This window comes from Mytilus edulis, chromosome 14 (genome assembly GCF_963676685.1).
Source record: "Mytilus edulis chromosome 14, xbMytEdul2.2, whole genome shotgun sequence".
Classification (NCBI taxonomy): Eukaryota; Metazoa; Mollusca; class Bivalvia; order Mytilida; family Mytilidae; genus Mytilus; species Mytilus edulis.
This window is the reverse complement of record NC_092357.1, coordinates 52,267,865-52,288,967: the sequence shown is the minus strand read 5'-3', so window position 1 is coordinate 52,288,967 and position 21,103 is coordinate 52,267,865. Positions and strand designations below refer to the sequence as shown.

At 33.5% G+C, this 21,103-nt stretch overlaps 1 protein-coding gene across 9 annotated transcripts; it reads left to right on the top strand.

Annotated features, from left to right (window-relative positions):
* Window positions 1-1,176: 1,176 nt before the first annotated feature.
* Window positions 1,177-19,631, top strand: LOC139503883 (uncharacterized). 9 transcript variants are annotated; one of them, XM_071293868.1, is made up of 8 exons: window positions 1,646-1,691; window positions 2,114-2,162; window positions 8,865-9,605; window positions 11,444-11,757; window positions 12,620-12,746; window positions 13,563-13,699; window positions 15,296-15,470; window positions 19,091-19,631. In XM_071293868.1, the coding sequence occupies exons 2-8, from the start codon at window positions 2,135-2,137 to the stop codon at window positions 19,345-19,347; spliced, it is 1,779 nt and encodes a 592-aa protein (XP_071149969.1). In that variant the 5' UTR covers window positions 1,646-1,691; window positions 2,114-2,134; the 3' UTR covers window positions 19,348-19,631. The 9 variants fall into 9 exon arrangements, with proteins under 9 accessions (XP_071149971.1, XP_071149970.1, XP_071149974.1 ...); XM_071293867.1 differs by having other exon boundaries at window positions 1,652-1,691; window positions 2,097-2,162; XM_071293865.1 differs by having other exon boundaries at window positions 1,652-1,691; window positions 2,097-2,162; window positions 8,862-9,605.
* Window positions 19,632-21,103: the final 1,472 nt, after the last annotated feature.

Genomic DNA, 21,103 nt, shown 5'->3' with positions numbered 1-21,103 from the left:
ACATTGTCTTGGATAAAATTTTGACCCCAGAAGAAAAATAATGCCATGTAGAATGTATGCCCCATTTTCAATTTTTCTTATCTGTTGATCAGTCAAACTTGTTAATAGTTATCAAAGGTGTGTCCACAAATACGGTGCATTTGTATGGAACGCCATGACTGTCTTCTGATGTTGATTGCTTTATATGTTCGGTGCTTTATGCATTATGTTCAGTAGATATCCTATTATGTTCAGTAGATATCCTATTATGTTCAGTAGATATCCTATTATGTTCAGTAGTTATCCTATTATGTTCAGTAGTTATTACATTATGTTTAGTAGTTTTTACATTATATTCGGTGCTTTGGTATTATGTTCAGTAGTTTCATTATTATATGCAGTGGTATTTAAATTATGTTTGGTACTTCTGACGTTATATTCAGTACTTTTGAAAATATCTTCTGTCAAAATATTTTATATTATGTAGATTTCTCATTATGTTGACTACAGAAACCGAAATATTCAGTGGTCAAACACACTTTATAATCAGTACTGTTATCATTATGTTGAGTGAAATAAATATTATGTTCTGTAGACTGATCATTATGTTCTGTAAAATAAATATTATGTTCAGTCCAAACAACTTTATGATCAGTGGTCAAAATGTTTTATGTTTGGTTCAATAAATATTATACTAGGTGGTTAATCAATTATATTCAGTGCTTTTTTCATTATGTGGTGGTGGTAAACTTCCGAAAATAACCGGAAACATACGAAGCCGGACAATTTTTTCGGGTTTATTTTCATACTGTCAATATGTCGTCTGCTATACAGCGTGTTCTTGCAGAACTTAATCTGCAAATCTATCAAAAGTTCAAAGACGAGAGGATAGAGGATGACACTTTTCAACACCTTACTGATCAAGACTTGATCAGACTAGGTGTTGAAACTATTGGTGACCGAATAAGATTGCGGGAAGCGATGAGGCAGACTCTGTCGCTACGTACTGCTACTACTAATATTTCAAGTACAGGCGCCACCAATAGTTTAGAAGGTAATTGTTTTTCTAAGTTTAAAAAACAGACATTTTATTTTTGTGAGCTTCCCCCTAGTATTACACAGAATTTTTTTTTTCTATCAGTATAGTGGAATTCCGTTTTTTGAACTAGGAGTTTTCCCGTCATTGTTCTTTATTTTACCGTATTTTGAAATCCGGAAATGGTATATATATTTTCCACTTTTTAGCTCACCCGTGGCAACCACCACCAGGTAATTCTTCTTCCATGCAGGTATAAATTATAGCAAAACTGGAGTCGCAAACTGCAGTGACCATGCCTATGCCAGATACACCCAGCTGCTGCCACTGGTATCTAATAGTAATATGATATCTTTATTTACCAACCATGATGTACCCTCACTGGTGCAAATTTAAACGATTTTTTAGTATATGATACAAATAAAATCCTCATTACTTTACAGCTAAAACTATGAACTTGGTATTTGGAATCTTAGAAGCTAAAGCCCAATAAGGCCTACCCTCCAGGATAGCCCTGAGGCATACCTGCCAACCCTCCTGCTTTGTGTGGGAGTCTCCCGCAGAGACAACATATTTTCCAGAATCTCCTGCTGAAGGTTATCTCCTCACGAGGGATAAGAATCTCCGGCATTCAGAGATTTTGACCCACTAAGACCACCATTCAAATCTTACTATCGTATTTGTTGTTCACTTTTGTTATTGCTTCAAAGAACAAAACGTAGTTTACACATGGCTTCTTTAACCCTTTCCTCCATAACTACGCCTTTTGACGCCACCCCCTTTACTCCATGATGACGCCTTTTGACGCCTGCAAAGTCCCTGACTTGAAACATCTCACCTACGAAAAAACTTCATCAGACTTAATAAAAGTTGTATTTAAAAGCAAGAGGATATTCATGAGAATCTATGACTGGAATTTCCTTGATGAAATATTTGTTTTGGCAATGCATTAATAATTTAAACCTGCTGATTTTTTTTTATTGAAAAAATCCTATGCAAATCAAGTATTTTAATAAAAAGTTTCCATGGAGGAAAGGGTTAATCTTTTTAATAATACTTTTGTTTATTCTATGAATAAAAGCATTGAAATCCCTTCAGTTAGATAAACAGATTAGTCAGATGATTTATAGTGTATTAAAAATGACAGGTAATCCTCAAGTTGATGATTCAGCTCAACATCAATCAGATTGATTTGCAGATCACCAAGTTTAAAAAATTATCACAGGCAGGCCTCTACAATATCTTTTCAACTTGCCCAATAGGACAAGTACATATCAAAACTTACTTGTCAAGGAAAAGTAAGTTTTGATATGAACTTGTCCTTTTGGGCAAGTTGCAAGTCACTCCAAAAAAAAACCACACGTTCATGCACGTAGCTACGTTTACGTCAAAACGCACGGGTGTACACTTGAATTGGGTAAAAAAAATATTTTCATCTAAATTAAATGAAAAAATTGGATAACAGTAAATCAATCTTCTGAGTCTTTCTTCAATGGCTTGTTATTGCAAATAAAAGTGACGAAAATTAGTATTATATTATTTATTTGTTCATTTTCTGTCAAAGTCTAAATCTACAGTGAATTCTATATACTCACCTTTCTTATATTTTTTAAGCAATTCATTTTGTGCTAAGATTCGATATGTGGTTTGCATTTTTTGTCGAGCTATTGATATTTATGTCGCGAAAGCGAGACATTTCAGTCCTAAATTTTGGCGGTGGTGTCAATAATATAACTGTATGTACATGTAGGTTCATTACCTGGTACGTGGTTAAAGTTTGAAGATACCAATAACTTTGTCAAACCTTCGTAAAATTTTACGGTAGCTGGAAAAAAACTGTTTTTGGTCAAACGAATATTGAGAGCAAAATGAAGAAAATATATATGAAGAGTTCTGTATTTTATGAATAAAAAGAATTTCTTTTGCATCAGTTTACAATCTTGGGTTAAAATTTGTTACGTATCAATTATTTTTTTAAACCTTCGTCGAATATAATTTAACTTTCTTGAAGTTTTTTTTTATGGTTAATTTCTGTATCAAATTTGTTTACATCCATTTTTTCAGTTTTATACTGACAGGCGGTCTTATCTCTGTGCAATTTAAATCAGACTGGCTGGATCACCGTTTAATAACACATTGCACAGGGAGGCAAGCTTTCAAATACTTTCGTTCATTAAAATGAGATTACGACTTCGGCTGACAGGGCATGGTATATATATTGTCCATTACATGAAGTAATAAAATTTTGTATACAAATAACATATTCTTAAGACTGTTTGAAGACAAAACCAGTTAAATATATTTGACAATGTCACAGTGATATATATATATGAGGGTCTGGATGGGGGGCAACAGGGATTTGAGGGGAGGCATCATTTCTATATTTCTTTGTGCTGTCATTCTTTTGGTCATTCTTATCTATTCAGTAAGAAATATGCTTATTATTTCAGTTATGTGTCCCTTTTGAATTTGCCATGTGACACAAATGAAACCATTTAGCAATTTTGATCAATATCTGATTGAAACAAAACACGGAAAAATATATATATTTCGATTTATTTGTGATAAATTGGGTATAATGGATAACAATCAAATAGATCCGCTGAAATTAGTTATGTCGTCCTGACGGATGTCGGGTGACATATTGTTATTGTACGATTCTTTCTTCATCGAGGTTCGGGCGTACACGTAAACATGACCTAGCTACGCCACTGACGTTTATATTTTTTTAAGTAGTTAATTAAATGAACTGTTAACAAAAATTAAATAGAACGTACATGTACATCATGTACATTAGAACAGACTTTGTTATATATCTCTTGAAATTCCCTTAGAGTAGAGAACAACTGCATCTAGTCCCAGAACTAAGTTTCTAGTTTTCATCAATGCCTAACTCTCTTCAGACCGTACATCAGTTTATCTGGACTGGTACAAATCTTTTCTATTGGTCAATTTATAATTATGCGTTTCAAATAACCATTATATTTAAAAATTTATGGCGAATATACATAATGTACTGCAAAGTGTGAGAAAAGTTGTAAGCCCTTTCTGTAAATATACAGCGAACTATTCACAGCTTTTGAAGTTGCAGCAAACACAAGCATGACAAGGAAAATACTCAGTTCTAATAGTGAATATGCCTCAACTATTCACAGCATTTTTGCTTTATGGCAAATTATTCGCACAATGTATGCAGCTAATTGTGAATATCTAGCAATTTCTAACAGCAAATAACAGCATTCGCGACATGTTTGCCACATATTTGCAACAAGTTCGCTATAGAAAATTTGGTAGGTAAGGGAGGAGTTGATCAAAATGTGAAAAGTTTACGGACAGACAGACGGTACAATGGACGCTAAGTGATGGCAATAGCTCACACGACCCTTCAGGCCAGGTGAGCTAAAAACCCAAACACACATGTATGAAAATAACCCTTTACCACCCTCTTTTACATCAAAACTTGTTCAAATTTAACATTGGGATTTATAACTTTGAAAGGGGAGATAACTATCTTTCGAGTCCAGCCTTATGAAAATCTTGCATGGTGCAATATAAACAAATGATATTGAATTTATAGACTGCACATATAAAGGATTCTGGCTTGTTGACAGCTAAGTATATCATCCTGAATTGTCTTTCAAATTATTAACTCTTAAATTATGATTTTCATCATGATGACCCACATTAATTACTAAATGCAACAACATCAATTTTATGTATACGTCAGTGCGAAATGCTTTTAAACTTTGAATTAGAATACTCTGAGAAGACTCTGTAGATTCAGTTTTTATTAGCCCGTCAAAATTTTGACGGGACATATTATGGTATACAAATGTCCGGTGTCCGTCTGTCTATCTGTCTGTACGGCGTAAACATGTTGCACTGTAACTTGAGAACAACTTATCCAAATTTCATGAAACCTAATGCAGTTGTTTCTTATGATGGTTAAATGATCTGTATACTTTTTGGTGAAAATAAGATTTAAACTTTTTGAGTTTCGACACCTTATACGGTATTTAAACTAAAATAGGGGTGTGTTTATCTCAAAAACGATTCTTGATTATGAATTTAAACTTTAAACACTTCTTAGATAGTAATCTCAATATCTGTATACTTTTTGGTGATGATTCAAAATTTCTTTTTTGAGTTATTGAGTATTTTGTAAAAAAAGGGGGAGGGTTTTTATACGACTGCAAAAATTGATTTTTTTTTTCGACTTACAAATGTATATTGCTACATGTATCACATTTGCGTCGTTGTCTGTGACGTCCAAATTCTTTTAGTTTTGGCACTCTAACTTTAGTAAAAGAAAATCGAAATCTATGAAATTTAAACACAAGATTTATAATCATTAAAGGAAGGTTGGGATTGGTTTTGGGAGTTTTGGTCCCAACATTTTAGGAATAAGGGGCCAAAAAGGGCCCAAATAAGCATTACCTGGTTTTCGCACTATAACTTTAGTTTAAGTAAATAGAAATCTATGAAATTTTGACATAAGGTTTGCGACCACAAAAGAAAGGTTGGGATTGATTTTTTGAAGTTTTTGGTCCAACAGTTTAGGAATTAGGGGCCAAAAAAGCATTGTTCTTGGTTTTTCGCACAATAACTTAAGTATTAGTTAATAGAAATCAATGAAAATTAAACACAAGGTTTATGACCACAAAAGAAAGGTTGGGATTGATTTTAGGAGTTTTGGTCCAAACAGTTTAGGAAAAGAGGCTGAAAGGGTCCAAAAATAAACTTTGTTTGAGTTTGTTATGCTGAATCTTAAAATGTACTAAGATTTTTAACCGGATTTTTGTGACAAAAATGTCGGTTATTGATTTGGGGATGTACGGCGGGCGGGCGGTCGGGCGGGCGGTCGGTCGGTCGGGCGGGCGGGCGGGAATCAAATGTTGTCCGTGCATTAACTCATGAACCGTTCAACCAAAGCTTTTAAAATTTTAATATGTTGTTACTGACAACTAAATGAAGGTCAAGTTCAATAATGGCGATTTTGACTTTTACCGTTCAGGAGTTATGGTTCTTGAAAGATTGAAAAATGGAGTTTCCAGTCGTGTCCCTGCATTTACGCATGAACTGTTCTTCCTAAGCTTTCCAAATTTTAATATGTTGTTACTGATGACAAAATGGAGATCAAGTCCAATAATGGCGATTTTGACTTTTACCGTTCAGGAGTTATGGTTCTTGAAAGATTGAAAAATGGAGTTTCCAGTCGTGTCCGTGCATTTACGCATGAACTGTTCTACCTAAGCTTCCCAAATTTTAATATGTTGTTACTGATGACAAAATGGAGGTCAAGTTTAATAATGACGATTTTGACTTTTACCGTTCAGGAGTTATGGTTCTTGAAAGATTGAAAAATGGTGTTTCCAGTCGTGTTCGTGCATTTACGCATGAACTGTTTTACCAAAGCTTCCCAAATTTTAATATGTTGTTACTGATGACAAAATAGAGGTCAAGTTCAATAATGATGATTTTGACTTTTACCGTTCAGGAGTTATGGTTCTTGAAAGATTGAAAAATGGTGTTTCCAGTCGTGTCCGTGCATTTTCTCATGAACCATTCAACCAAAGCTTTTGAAATTTTTATATGTTGTTACTGATGGCAAATTAGAGGTCAAGTTCAATAATGACGATTTTGACTTTTACCGTTCAGGAGTTATGGTTCTTGAAAGATTGTGAAATGGCGTTTCCATTCACGTTGTTGCATTTACTCATGAACCATTCAATCTAAGCTTTTCAAATTTTAAGATGTTGATACTGATGACAAAATGGAGGTCAAATTTGATATTGACGATTTTCACTTTCACCATTCATCAGTAATGGTTCTTGTGATATTGCCAGGACACAAATAAATATTAATAAATCCGGTTTGCTGTCGTTGTGACAGCCTCTTGTTGATTACTGGCCCAGTTTTCAAGTTGGTCCAAATCGGGGTCCAAAATTAAACTTTGTTTGATTTCATCAAAAATTGAATAATTAGGGTTCTGTGATATGCCAAATCTAACTGTGTATGTAGATTCTTAATTTTTGGTCCTGTTTTCAAATTGGTCTACATTAATTTTCAAAGGGTCCAAAATTAAAATAAGTTTGATTTTAACAAAAATTGAATTCTTGGGATTCTTTGATATGCGGAACCTGAACATGTACTTAGATTTATGATTATTGGCCCAATTTTCAAGTTGGTCCAAATCAGGATCAAAAATTATCATATTAAATTTTGTGCAATAGCAAGAAATTTTCAATTGCATAGTATTCAGCAATAGCAAGAAATCTTCAATTGCACAGCAATAGCAAGAAATTTTTAATTGCACAGTATTGCGCAATTGCAAGAAATGTTAAATTGCACAGTATTCAGGTATTGGGCAATAGCAAGTATTTTTCATTGAACAGTATTGCACAATGGCAAAAAATATCTAATTGCACAATATTCACTGATATTTGTGCAATAGCAAGAAATTTTCAATATTCTTCGAATTTTAGTTATCTTTCTTTGTCCAGAATAGTAGTTGAATCAACTTAATTCATTGTTTTATACAATGTACAATGTACATTCACTTTTACTACCAACTGATAAATTAAAACAATCTTTACCAATCAGTGATAACAAGCACTTTTTTACATTTAAATATTTTATGATGTATTTAAATGAGTAGTTATTGTTAGGCAGTCTGCACCAAAAACTTTTTCAACTACTAGTCCGGAGACCAATATTCTGACATTTTTCCTATTGGTCCAAACAAACTTTTGCAAAAACTTACTAGTCCGAGAGAAGTTTTAGTAGTCTGGGGCATCGGACTAGTGGCTAACCGTGCAGACTGGTTAGGGGTCATTAGAAATTTGAATTGAGATCAGTTTTTGAATAAGGGAAAGGGGAATGTGAATTTTTTTTAAATTTATATTCAACAGCATAGTGAACTACTCAAAGACAAAACAAAAAAATTAAGTTCATTAGACCACATTTATTCTGTGTCAGAAACTTATGCTGTGTCAACTATTTAGTCACAATCGAAATTTAAAGCTGAATCCAGCTTGAATGTTGCGTCCATACTTGCCCCAACCGTTCAGGGTTCAACCTCTGCGGTTGTATATACCTGCGCCCTGCGGAGCATCTGGTTTTTACATGTCGTGCCATATCTAAAAAACTATTTATAATTATTGCTTAAAACTTTACACATGTCTTTGTTATATTAATCTAAAGATCTGTATATTTTTTGGTGATGATTCAAAATTTCATTTTTGAGTTTTTAGTATTTTGTAAAAAAGGGGATGGGTTTTTTTTACATGTTGTGCTGTATCTCAAAAACGATTTATGATTATTGCTTAAAACTTTACACACTTCTTTGTTATATTAATCTAAAGATCTGTATACTTTTTGGTTTTGATTCAAAATTTTATGTTAGCAATAATGTTGTTTTTTTTAAAACAGGGTGGGGGTTTCACATGTCCCGCCGTGTCTCAAAAACAATATATGGTTATTGCTTTAAACTTTCTCAGAAACTATTTATGATTATTGCATAAGACTTCCACATAAGATGTCGGGCGTATCATGCGCTCATGGCGCAGCTGTTAATAAAAAAAACACTCAATAGCAAGTTTCACTAGGCCCTGAACCCTAGACCAAATTCTGTCTCTTGATGCTGATGTTAATTGGATTTTTTTATTATTGCCTCCTGTCTCTGGAGACGATCTAAAAAAATCTAAATATTAATTAAAGACTCCTCCAGAGACAGAATACATAAACCAATAATGAATGTTTATATACTATTTTCTATACTTTGTGCATTCCAAATAAATGACTATCTCTTGAAAATTAAATATATTCTATTTTTCCATTGTCTTAGCAGAAAATCATCAGAGGAGTCTTGCTTCAATATCTAATGAAAGATCCCTCCTATTTGGACGTCCTAATGAACAAAGGCAGAAAAAAAGGAAAGGAAAGAAACCTTTGAAAAAATGGACTGGCACATTTGTATGTCTTGCCAGCAGAAATCAGACCACAATACCAATTGGTGAAGAAAAGATGGTGCTTTTGAGATGTGGTCTTGGGTCACACAGAGTTACAATGGACCTTTACAGCTCACAGGAGGAATTTTTTAATTGTCTTGAGAAAGAATTTCCTCAACTTAAAAAATCAGGTGGTTTTGAATTGCTTAGATGTGCACAAAACTGTAGAAACTTAAAGGTTTTAGAATGCAATTGGAAGCCAGAGTCAATTCGCCAATATATAGGACAACAGGCAAAAATTTATTTACGCCCAATCCAAAATGATCTTGAAACTTCACCTTCCACACCAGAGCCAAATGATGATACATACTCTGTAATATGTGAATTTTGTGACAACAAAATGAATATTAGAATGCTGAGAGATCATTTAAAAATATGCTCTGCACGGCCAAACTCAGAATCAGATGAACTTCCTGATCCTGAACTATCCCCCAGACATTCTTCAACTACAGAACCATCCACATCTGCAACCTCTCAAAGTCAGACCTTAGCATCAATCACACCTGATCTTCAGTCAACATCGAATGACAATATGACTGAACAGCCCCAAGTTGTGGAAGTCTTGGAACCAATTTCTTCAGGTATGCTTGCATGTACAATGTATGAAAATGATGCCACTGATTTAAAAATTAAAATGATGTCCTGATATTCTATAATATGGTAGCAACTATATTCAGAAATATGCAATAGGAAAAATTAGGAGTTTCATATTTTTAAAAACCAAACAACTGTTCCAATTTGTTGTTACACCACCTCAAAAAAATTGCGTTTGTACAAATCTTTATTGCTATCACGTCGTCGTCCGTAGCGAGATTGGTTTCCGGACAAGTGTATGGATCTCCATGAAAATTAAGCAAAAGGTTCAATACCATGTAAAGAAGGTTGGGATTGGTTTTGGGGGTAATGGTACCAATAGTTTAGGAATAAGGGGCCAAAGGGGGCCAAAAAGAAGCATTTTTTTAGTTTCCGGACAATAACTTGTGAATAAGTGTTTTTTAATGCACTGAAATTGTACCACAAGGTTCAATACCTCAAGTACTTGTTACTTTTATAGCTGACTATGCGGTAGGGGCTTTGCTCATTGTTGAAGGCGGTACAGTGACCTACAAAATGTATAGTTGTTAATTTCTGTGTCATTTGGTCTCTTGTTTAGAGTTGTCTCATTCGCAATTACACAAAATCTTCATTTTTATATGAAAGAAACACAAAAAAATACTGATTGTCTTAACATATTCAGTGGGGTTACTAAACTGGTCAATGGTGTTACTTTACTAAGGTGGTCTCACCATTGACAGTAACACCAATGAGGTACAGGTGTATTTTTAGATTTAGTTGCAAAATAAGTGCTCCATTCCCCTATTTTATATGTTTGTCAATGGTGCATGTTTCTATAATCAATAATTTTTCCTATCAAAGTTTAAGAAATCTTTCAGAAAATGATTTTTATACTGGTACATTTTTTTTGTATTGTGGACAATACTGGTATTCCAGTATTTTGGTTGCAAACTACAAGTGATCCAATTATTATTGTCTGTTGTAGAAAATAAATTCTGCAATATGTGTGACAATATAACAATTATATTAATATTAAAATATGACACAAACATTCATCTGCTCTAATATACCAATCATATAATAGTATATACTAAAGGGTCTAAGCTTAAGGGACTTTTTAATATTTATCAGATTGCTGGGTCGGTGCAAATTTGTATACTGGGCGCATATTTTTATGCCCCACCTACGATAGTAGAGGGGCATTATGTTTTCTGGTCTGTGCCTCCGTTCGTCCGTCCGTCTGTGCGTCCGTTCGCTTCAGGTTATAAGTTTTTGGTCAAGGTAGTTTTTGAAGAAGTTGAAGTCCAATCAACTTGAAACTTAGTACACATGTTCCCCATGATATGATATTTCTAATTTTCATACCAAATTATAGTTTTTACCCCAATTTCATGGTCCACTGAACATAGAAAATGATGGTGCAAAGTTCAGGTTAAAGTTTTTGGTCAAGGTAGTTTTTCATGAAGTTAAAGTTACATCAACTTGAAACTTAGTACACATGTTCCCTATGATATGATCTTTCTAATTTAATGCCAAATTAAAGTTTTGACCCCATTTTCACAGTCCACTGAACATAGAAAATGATAGTGCGAGTGGGGCATCTGTGTACTATGGACACATTCTTGTTTTCACTATCCCATCAGCTGGGCAGAAAAATTTAAGTGCTGGGCAGGAACTTTATATAATGCATGTCCTTTTTAATAAACAACTCTGTGGTTCCATTTACTACTAGCTTCCTTTAAATTTCTAACATTAAAAATGAAGTATTTCATGTATTTTCAAAATATAAACAAACTTTTGGGGATTTTCCAAAGAGGGAATATGCAACCTGGTATAGTAGCTCACAGATTTCTTTGTTTTTAAGGAGAAACAGATGGAGAGCAAGAAAACACAGTTACCGGTACAACAAACATGGATGATATCATTACCAGCATTGTGTCGGAATGTGTGTCCCACTGTACAGAGACAGGAATTAAAGATCCTGTGGACATCCTGAGATTCTTTCAGAGCAAGATGGTATATGGCAGAGATCTTGATATCCAGGATGAGTCATCCATAATTGAAGGGGAGACAAACTTCATTTTAGTTGATAGGTCAGACATACTTCAGTCTGCCTTTGAGGATATTGAGGCCATCACTGATCTCAGACTGACTTTAGAAGTTCAGTTTCTTGGAGAGGTAAGTCTGTAGTCATAAAAAGTAATACATGTACAACTAGTTTAATATTGAAAACATCTTGGAAATTAAAATTATAGCTACTGTGTGTCTTTTTTCAAAATGGAACTTTTTTCGGATACCGGTATCAAACATTCCTTCAGTCCCTGGAAGCAATAAAAATACGATTTCTTGGGACCTGGAACCGGTACAGTGCATGATTGCGTAACGTACAAACTTTTGGTTCCGTAAATAGGTCTGAACACCTGTCTTTTGAAAATGACTTTTAACCAGACATTCATGGATTTATGATGGTGTCTCTACTACTGTATTGTCTGTACAAGAAATAACCAAAATACTCTATAAAGTTACAGAAAAAACCTTCAAAATTGCTATCATACAACCTGATTTGTAAAAATTAATACAGGAATTGGTAAGGGGACTGTAGCATACAGAGGCGAATCCAGGATTTTGGAAAGGGGTGGCGAAGATTTAAAATTTCACCGAGCAGAGCGAAAAATTTTGGGACCCTTTTTGGGCTAAAAAACATAAAATAAGTGTTTGGGGCATGTATATTTTATAGTTGCTGTAAAGTGTAAGGATTGGACATTTTTTATGCTGTATTCTCCCTATTAATTGTCTATCATAAAATAAAAGTATTAATCCAAAGCTATTTACTGATATATTTGATGTACAGTAGGACTTGTAAGTAAAAAATAGACATGGAAATTTGACTCAATTTACAATACGACCGACACTATTATTGATCACTTGCAAAAATTTTGAAACTTGATTCCCATCTCCATGTAGCCATAAATCACATTACCAATCAATAACCGAGTTTTATTAAGATCCACCACATCTGACATAATATTATATATTTCAGATTGCTGTCGATTTGGGAGGTCCAAGAAAAGAGTTTTTTGCCTTAATATTAAGGGAAATAAAAGAAAAATACTTTTCACCACTAAGAGAATGGTCTCCAGACTATACTGTTATTGGAAAAATATTTGGTAATTATATTACTTGTAATTGAATGTAAATTTAGACTTGCTGTAAACTAGATTTTGTAATTTTCTGCTGAAAAACTTTTTTTTAACCAAAACTATTTGTTCATAGGAGAAGGTCCTGTAAGTCCCACTTTTAGCCCATAAATTATTCATTTTTTTTAAAAAGATGAAATTAGTAATTGTTTAGTAAAATGATCACATTTAAATAGTCAGAACAGGTTTTGTCAACACCCTGCACATGCCTCCTGTACTAAAGTTGAGTAAAGTACTGAAGTTTTTCAGCATTTTTTCCTGATTTTCCATAGTGTAGCCTTATTTGAGAGCCTTAAATTAAACCACCCAATTGGTTAAATTTTTTACTTTAAATTAATCAAATCCAATGTAATAGACATTTTAAGTCTATGAAAATTGTCACAAATCTTTTTTTTTAAATTTAGTCCAATTTTTGGACCAAAAGTGGAACTTACTGGACCTACTCCTTTTAATAAAATGTAATATGCACATCTTAAAATATAATGCTTAATAAGTGTAAAAGGGAAACTGCTCTTGAAATGTGATCTAATGACTTCATCATTTAAGTTGATGGGAGACTTTTATTACATCTGATAAGTTCATCATGACAGCATTGAATATTTTGAATTTCGAGACAAAAGTCTTATCATTTTGCACTGAAAAGATTTTAAATCCAATTTATTTTATTGAATGCATACTGCACAATTTAAGACATTTTCTAAACTGTATTGCTGTAAGTTCAAACATGAATGACATTACTGAAACCTATTCATTAGTAATAGAATGTATAAAGAATTGCTTTTTTAGCATTATCTTTTCTTCAAAATGGACCACTCCCCAAGCTGCTTAGTGTTGAACAGTTAGAGGAATTGTTTGAAAGTTCCACACCGAGGCCAGTAATCCAAGACCTTAGAAATGGCTTAAATGCACTTGGTTTGTTACAGGTAAGCTCTTATAAGGCTTTTAAATCACTTTGTATTCTGGTTATGGATCATAGTTTAACATTGGACCCTATGGGAACACATTCTAAGATTTTTTTCTTTAAACCAATTGGAACCAAACATATTCACAATAGTCTTTGGATGGTCCTCTTGAAAAGGTGTCCATCAGGCCCGCATCCCCATACAAGAGCATAGTTTAACAATGGACCCCATGGGAACACATTCAAAGATCTTCTCTTCTGAAACTACTGAGCAAATCTTGATAGTATCTTTAATGATCCATGGTCCAGGTGAGCAATACAGGCTTTTTGAACCCTCTTGTTTCTCTATTCCTTTGACATTTTCGCCCTTCTCAACCGATATTAGGGGGGAAAATTGATAATAAACATGGTCGGTTTGTATATTAATAATGCATGTGAGAAAATTTTGATTGCTTGTAAGCGAAAATGTGGAGTATACCAGCCTTACAATATATCTGTATTAACCGAAATCCATTACAAAGTATAGATTATAAAATAGTTTTCTGTATGATGACTGATTCTAATATGACGTCCTTATTACAATTTGTAAACAAAGCTGTGTTCTAATGAGCATAAAAAATATGTTTGACACATGTGCACAAACTTACTGTGTATATTAACATTATTTCCATCGTTATCCTTTATAAACTTTTATCATATATTTTTATTAAACAACATATATTTACCCTGCCCATAGTTTTTAAACTTATCAAATATAAAATGTAATGCACAGACTCCTCGGGGAGGAAACAGGAAAAGCCAAACATTTTTACGATATTTTCGTACGCTTTGACCTATAAAAATACTGTATTTGTCCTATTAGAATCGAAATAGTTCCTTGGTGTCATGCTCTATGCTCATTTTAACATGGGTAGGCATTATATTTGACCACATTTTACACCTCGCTAACGCTCAGTGTAAAATATCGACAAATATAATGCCTACCCATGTTAAAATGAGCATAGAGCATGACACAAAGGAATTATTTCTTAATTAAGCCACAGCTACTGAAGGTGTCTTTTGGCAGAAGATTTTTGACAGAAAATACAATCATTAACAAATCGACCAGATGATTGTCATAATTGCAGTTTGATACCTTATTTTAAATGGTTTTGACTAAGTGGTATCTTGAGAAGAAGTTTTTTGTTTACCACACATTTTGACAGGTAGATCATGATCAGTGATGTATGTCGGACCACAGCCTTATTTTGACTGATGGTATTTGGCAAACACTGTTCTCTTGTGAGATCTATAGATACAAGATATTTTATCAAATTATCCCCCCTTGCATAAATCCTGCTCACATCTTTTGCTTTTTATTGTTCCAACAAACTTCTGAACAGTTTTTCGAATATCATTTAAAAATAAAATATTGTTGGATTATTTCATATTGACCAGAGGATTTATTAATAAGATGTCTTAGACCAATGAAATTTAAAATAACATGCAACATTGGAATTATTTACATGAAACTCTCTCAACATACAATGTTGTAAATTCAATTTAAGAACAAGTCACAAGATAATGTGACAGTTTAATTATAATACAGTACATATATAAATAGAGGCATTTATTTCAGTTGGTGAAGGAGTTGCCATCCTTGGTCCATCTTTTTACGCCAGGGTCCAGACCATTCAACCTGAAAATGATTACAACTTTGTTTAAACCTGTCTTTGCACCAGAAGGTTCAAACAGACAAATCAGGCAATTGAGAATTTACAAGAAATTTGTAAAATACCTAAAAGAAGTAGCAGGTAAGCATTGTATATACATTTACAAGTGCGTGTTTTACATTTACACTTTCATCTTGAAACTAAAGTATCTCACATCACACCTGTGGAAATCATCACTCAGATATCAACAATCTGCCAAAGCAATGCAAACATATTATTATAGGTAGAGTGGAGGGCCCATATTCGCTGGGGACACAATTTCGCCGTTTTGTGATTTTGAGGTGTAAACACTTCAAAGGATGGCTGAAAGTGAAGAAATATGCCGATGAATTATAATTTTATAACAAATATGATTATTTTTTAAACTTAAACAAAATTACAGCACTTACTGCAAAACTCGAAAAAACGGACAACAATTTTCGGTCAATTTACTGAATGAAAAACAGGATAATATGTGCCCCCCCCCATTTACAAAACTTCAGGAAATTGCAAGCACCCTTTAATATAAATTTACAGATAATTATTTTCAAACAAACATGTTTTCAAGGTTAGGAATGTTTTGCATTTGAAGTTATCTTTATATAGAAATATCAGTATTCTTCAAAAACATATAGACCTGAACATAAACGGTAGTAAACATGGAAAGATATGGCGAAAATGAACACCCCACTCTATAGGAAGATGTGGTGTGAGTGCCAATGAGACAACTCTCAATCCAAATAACAATTTAAAAAGTAAACCATTATAGGTTAAAGTACGGCCTTCAACACGGAGCCTTGGCTCACACCAAACAACAAGCTATAAAGGGCCCCAAAATTACTAGTGTAAAACCATTCAAGCGGGAAAACCAACGGTCTAATCTATATAAACAAATCGAGAAACACGTATATATTACATAAACAAACGACAATTCCTGACTTAGGACAGGTGCAAACATTTGCAGCGGGATTAAACGTTTTAATGGATCCAAACCTTCTCCCTTTTTCTGAAACAATAGCATAACATCACAACATAGAAAAACACATGATAAAATATCAATTGGCAGACTTAACTCAATCAAAAAACGTATGATTACACAATGAATCCATTTAATCAGAGTTCTCCCCAGGATTTTTGGATAGCACCAGGGTAACGCGTGATTTAAAATTTTAATAGTATTAAACATAAGCTAAATGTCTTCCCTTATTTAGAGGAACTTTAAGAAAAGTAAATGTCAATATTCTTATCAAACTTCAACACATAACTATAGAGATTGTTAAAGTCACTAAATTGGAAATTCAAGGTCAAAAGAAGGGGAGGAAAATGAACTACTAAAAGTAGTGGTGCACAAGTGTACCCAATATTAAAAATCTTGGGTTTGTAATTGTAGTTTAGTTTAAACATTTATTTATAGTGGAATCGGTAACAAGTTATTACAACTTATATATATCTCTATCCACTTTTGGGGGTGCAAGTGCTGTCCTTGTAGCAGCATTAGTCTACAAGGGTGTCTTTTACGTGCAAGAGATATTGCTCTCTCTCACAAGGGTCAGCTATTTATCGTCCCCACAAGCTGAGAAATGATAATAGTCCATTGGATAAAAATCTGAAGACAATACTCGCAAATGATGTTGAGGGAGAGCCGAAAATTCAGTCCCTGAAATTTTTTCCCCAGAACAGGGATTGAACCAGGAACCTTTGTGTTAGTAGTCCCATGTGCTGAGCACTACACCATGCACAAAGAAAAAAAATGCAATTTTTATAACCCCAAATATTGAAAAAATTTTGGTCTTATATTGGTATCACGTTGGCATTGTCGTCTGTGTCGTCGTCCAAAGACTTTTGGTTTTCGCACTATAACTTTAGTATAAGTCAATAAAAATCTATGAAATTGAAACACAGGTTTATGACCATAAAGGGAAGGTTGGGATTGATTTTGGGAGTTTTGGTCCCAACAGTTTAGGAATAAAAGGCCCTAAGGGTCCAAAATTAAACTTTGTTTGATTTCATCAAAAATTGAATAATTGGGGTTCTTTGATATGCTGAATCTAACTTCAATGTAGATTCTGAATTTTTAGTTCCGTTTTCAAATTGGTCTACATTAAGGTCCAAAGGGTCCAAAATTAAACTTAGTTTGATTTTAACAAAAAATGAATCCTTGGGGTTCTTTGATATGCTGAATCTAACTGTGAATGTACTTAATTTTTTTAATAATTGGCCATGTTTTAAAGTTGGTCCAAATCAGGGTCCAAAATTAAAACTTGTTTGATTTCATCAAAAATTGAATAATTGGGGTTCTTTGATATGCCATATTTAACTGTGTAAGTTTTGGTCCCGTTTACAAATTGAATACATTAAGGTTCAAAGGGTACAAAGTTAAACAAATTATTGGGCTTCTTTGATATGCTGAATCTAAACATGTACTTAGATTTTTGATTATGGGCCTAATTTTTTTTAAGAAAGTATCACCAGTGTTAGACTTATATAAATCTTGATTTTGACAGTTTTCTTTTAGGCATTTTTTCATAGTGAGGGATTTTTGATATCAAACCATAATATTTAATAAAATTGTTGGTTTGTACTTTTTCTTGAAATTGCTCAAATTTATAAAAAAAACATATTTTCACGATTAATAAGGTCACTTACTGACTGCACACCCCCTAAGTACCGGTAGTTGAATCAACTGAAATCATTGTTTTATACAATATACCATGTATATATTCACTTTTACTACCAACTGATAAATTAAATCAATCTTTACCATTCAGTGATAACAAGCACTTTTTTTTACATTTTAATACTTTATGATGTATTTAAATGAGTAGTTATTGTTGCAAACTCCATTAGAAATTTGAATTAAGATCAGGATTGGAATAAAGGAAAGGGGGATGTGAACAAAAATTGGGGGGGGGGGGGGGGGGGGGGGGGTAAATTTTTCTCATTTCAGATTTCATAAAAAAAAAGAAAATTTCTTCAAACATTTTTTGGAAAGGACTAATATTCCACTGCTAAAAAAGTTCATTGGACCACATTTATTCTGTGTCAGAAACCTATGCTGAGCTTAATCCAGCTTGAATGTTGTGTCCATACTAGCCCAAACCGTTCAGGGTTCAACCGATGTGTGGTATAAAGCTGTGCCCTGTGGACCATCTTGTTGGGTTTTATCTTGCAAAAGGGTCATGCTTCAAATTTGACCCTGAATCTTTTTTTTGTAGATTTTGATGTTTTAATCAATAAGCTATTTTAAGTAATTTTCCTTTATCATGAATAATTTATTGTTGCTTCTTAATTTCCCCTTTTAAAGTGTGCTCCTCATCGCTGAAATACAGTTACAAACAAAATTGAAACTGAAGTAAAACTAGTATATCTGACTATTATAATTTGTAATCATAAAAGCTGCAATGTTTGGTGTACATAAAAAAAATCAGTCTGTGCAGAATATCTTAATCAACATTTATACATGTACCAAGTTTGGGTTCACTCTGTCCTGTGGTTTCAGAGGAGAAGATTTTTTAATATTGGTGAACGATGTATACTACAACCAAGTGATGACAATAGCACTCCATTAAATTCTTTTACTTTAAGTTCATGTACATGTAAATGTTTGTATGCGATCTTAATTTTTGGTGAGCCAACCCCAAAATCAATAACAGTATCTTTCATTTATCAGACATGCTTAATTTAATTGGAGTAATAGTCTGATACCTGTTTTTCTTTTTTAGCTGGAAGAAGAGGTAATCTTACTCTCCGCCATATCCTAATGTTTGCAACAAGTTCGGAAGAAGAACCAATCTTGGGTTTTACGCTTCAACCTTCACTCAACTTTGTACAAAGAGAATCATTCATGCCAACAGCAAACACCTGCATTAACAGATTGTTTCTCACTGAACCCGAAGGAAATAGAGAATTACCATCAGACAAACTATTGAGCAATTTGTTTGACTTTGCATTTAGTAATACATATTATGGTTTATCCTAAATATAACTTCAAATAGTTCAAGTGGTGGGTTTTTTTGGTATTTACTAACTGATATTTCTTATTAAAGTTGATTTTTTTTGTGTCCTAGAGAAAAGATGTAAACTAACTTTAGTGCCTACTTTACTGCTTTTTGTAAAAAAATGTTTTGTAGTGTGCAAGAGCAAACTATACTTCGTTCATAAGTTAAAATATGTATGTTGTACAGTTATTCATACACAAAGTTCAAAGGTATGTAATCTGGTTGAATAACATGAATTCATTTAATTAATAAATGTCACCATCAGTCTTATAGTTATTGTCCATTTCATAATAAGAATACCCTTAATGAACAGAAACTTTCCGGCAAAATTTAAAAGAGCTTTATTTTTCAGTGCCTTATAAATTTACTGTCTGAAATCTATGAATTGTTTCAAATACTAAGGATTTTCATCCTCCAGGCACAGATTTATATGCCGTATTTGGCACAACGTTTTTGAACTTTTGGTCGTTAATGCTCTTCAACTTTGTTAATTATTTGGCCTTTCAATTATTTTGATTCGAGCGTCACTGATGAGTCTTTTATAGACAAATTGCAAGTCTTGCATATATAAATTATACGCCTAGTACCTTTGATATGTATTTATTGATGTTGTAAAATTTCTACTGCTTGTCTATAAATGTCGATACCATAGTCTTCTGATATCCAGTTCTTTGGACAGTTCTCATTTAGTTGAACCATAGAAATTGGATTTAACTGAATATCTAACCCTAACAGGTGTACACCATCAATTGTTTCTCCTGGTACATCGTTGTCATTGGACGTGTCATTATGAATTTGCTCTACTTGTACAGTTTCATTCATCACACTTGCAGTGAACATTTGCATAGGTGATCTATGTACAGTGCGAATGCGGTGATTGTCCCACGCGTTTTTCCAGATCTCCAATTTCTCATTAATTTTGTGCATAAACACATGGTGTAGAGCAAATAAATGATGCTCGTCCAGTGGGTTAAGTAACCCAATATCTTCCATGTGATAAAAAAGGTTATAGTAATAAGACAACACACCAGCAAAAACATCTCTCCAGAGGCGTTCAATACGCTGGTTATGCACACTCTTTCCTGTTATCATACTTCTCCTACCAACACCCCGCTGTTGGATCATATAATCTGCAATGAGGGTATTTTCCATTCCCTTATCTGACCTCACTCTATTTGGAAGTCCATACCGAACAACAGACTGTTTAAAGCATTCAAGCAAAGTTGGTGCTCTGTTGTTGTCAAGGCACCTCAGGAATGTTATCAATCTACTGAAACCATCTACACCTCCTGCGATTACAAACTTCCACCGAATTAATTTGTGGTTAGTGTCTATATGCCACAATCTATTTGCTGATTCTACACTGTATACTCGTCTGCTCAACCTACCCTGCCTTCTTTCCTGAATACCAGGTTCATTTATACGGTGCAGACTTTCCCGTAACCTGTATCTCTGAACCTAAAATTAGAGGAATAATATATTAAATATAAAGTAAAAAGAGGGGATTTCCAAGGAAGTTTGAAAGATTGAAAAAAAATATCCTGAATTGCCAATGTAAGAGCGATCTTAAGTTCATAAGTTCATTAACAAAGACAACACACAAAAAAGCTAAAACAAAATGGGGACTGTTGTCATGGAAACTAGGTACAAAAATTGAGAAAATTAAAAGTGCTCCGAATTGGATGGTACTTTACAGAAAAGTTATCTGAAATGCGTCAAATTGGTTTCTGGCCTTGA

Coding starts and splice junctions, on each gene's coding strand:
- LOC139503883 (XM_071293865.1), top strand. CDS start 2,135: ATGATTTATAGTGTATTAAAAATGACAG. Junction 2,163..8,861: donor TAGTGTATTAAAAATGACAG/GTAATCCTCAAG, acceptor CCATTGTCTTAG/CAGAAAATCATCAGAGGAGT. Junction 11,758..12,619: donor AAGTTCAGTTTCTTGGAGAG/GTAAGTCTGTAG, acceptor TATATATTTCAG/ATTGCTGTCGATTTGGGAGG.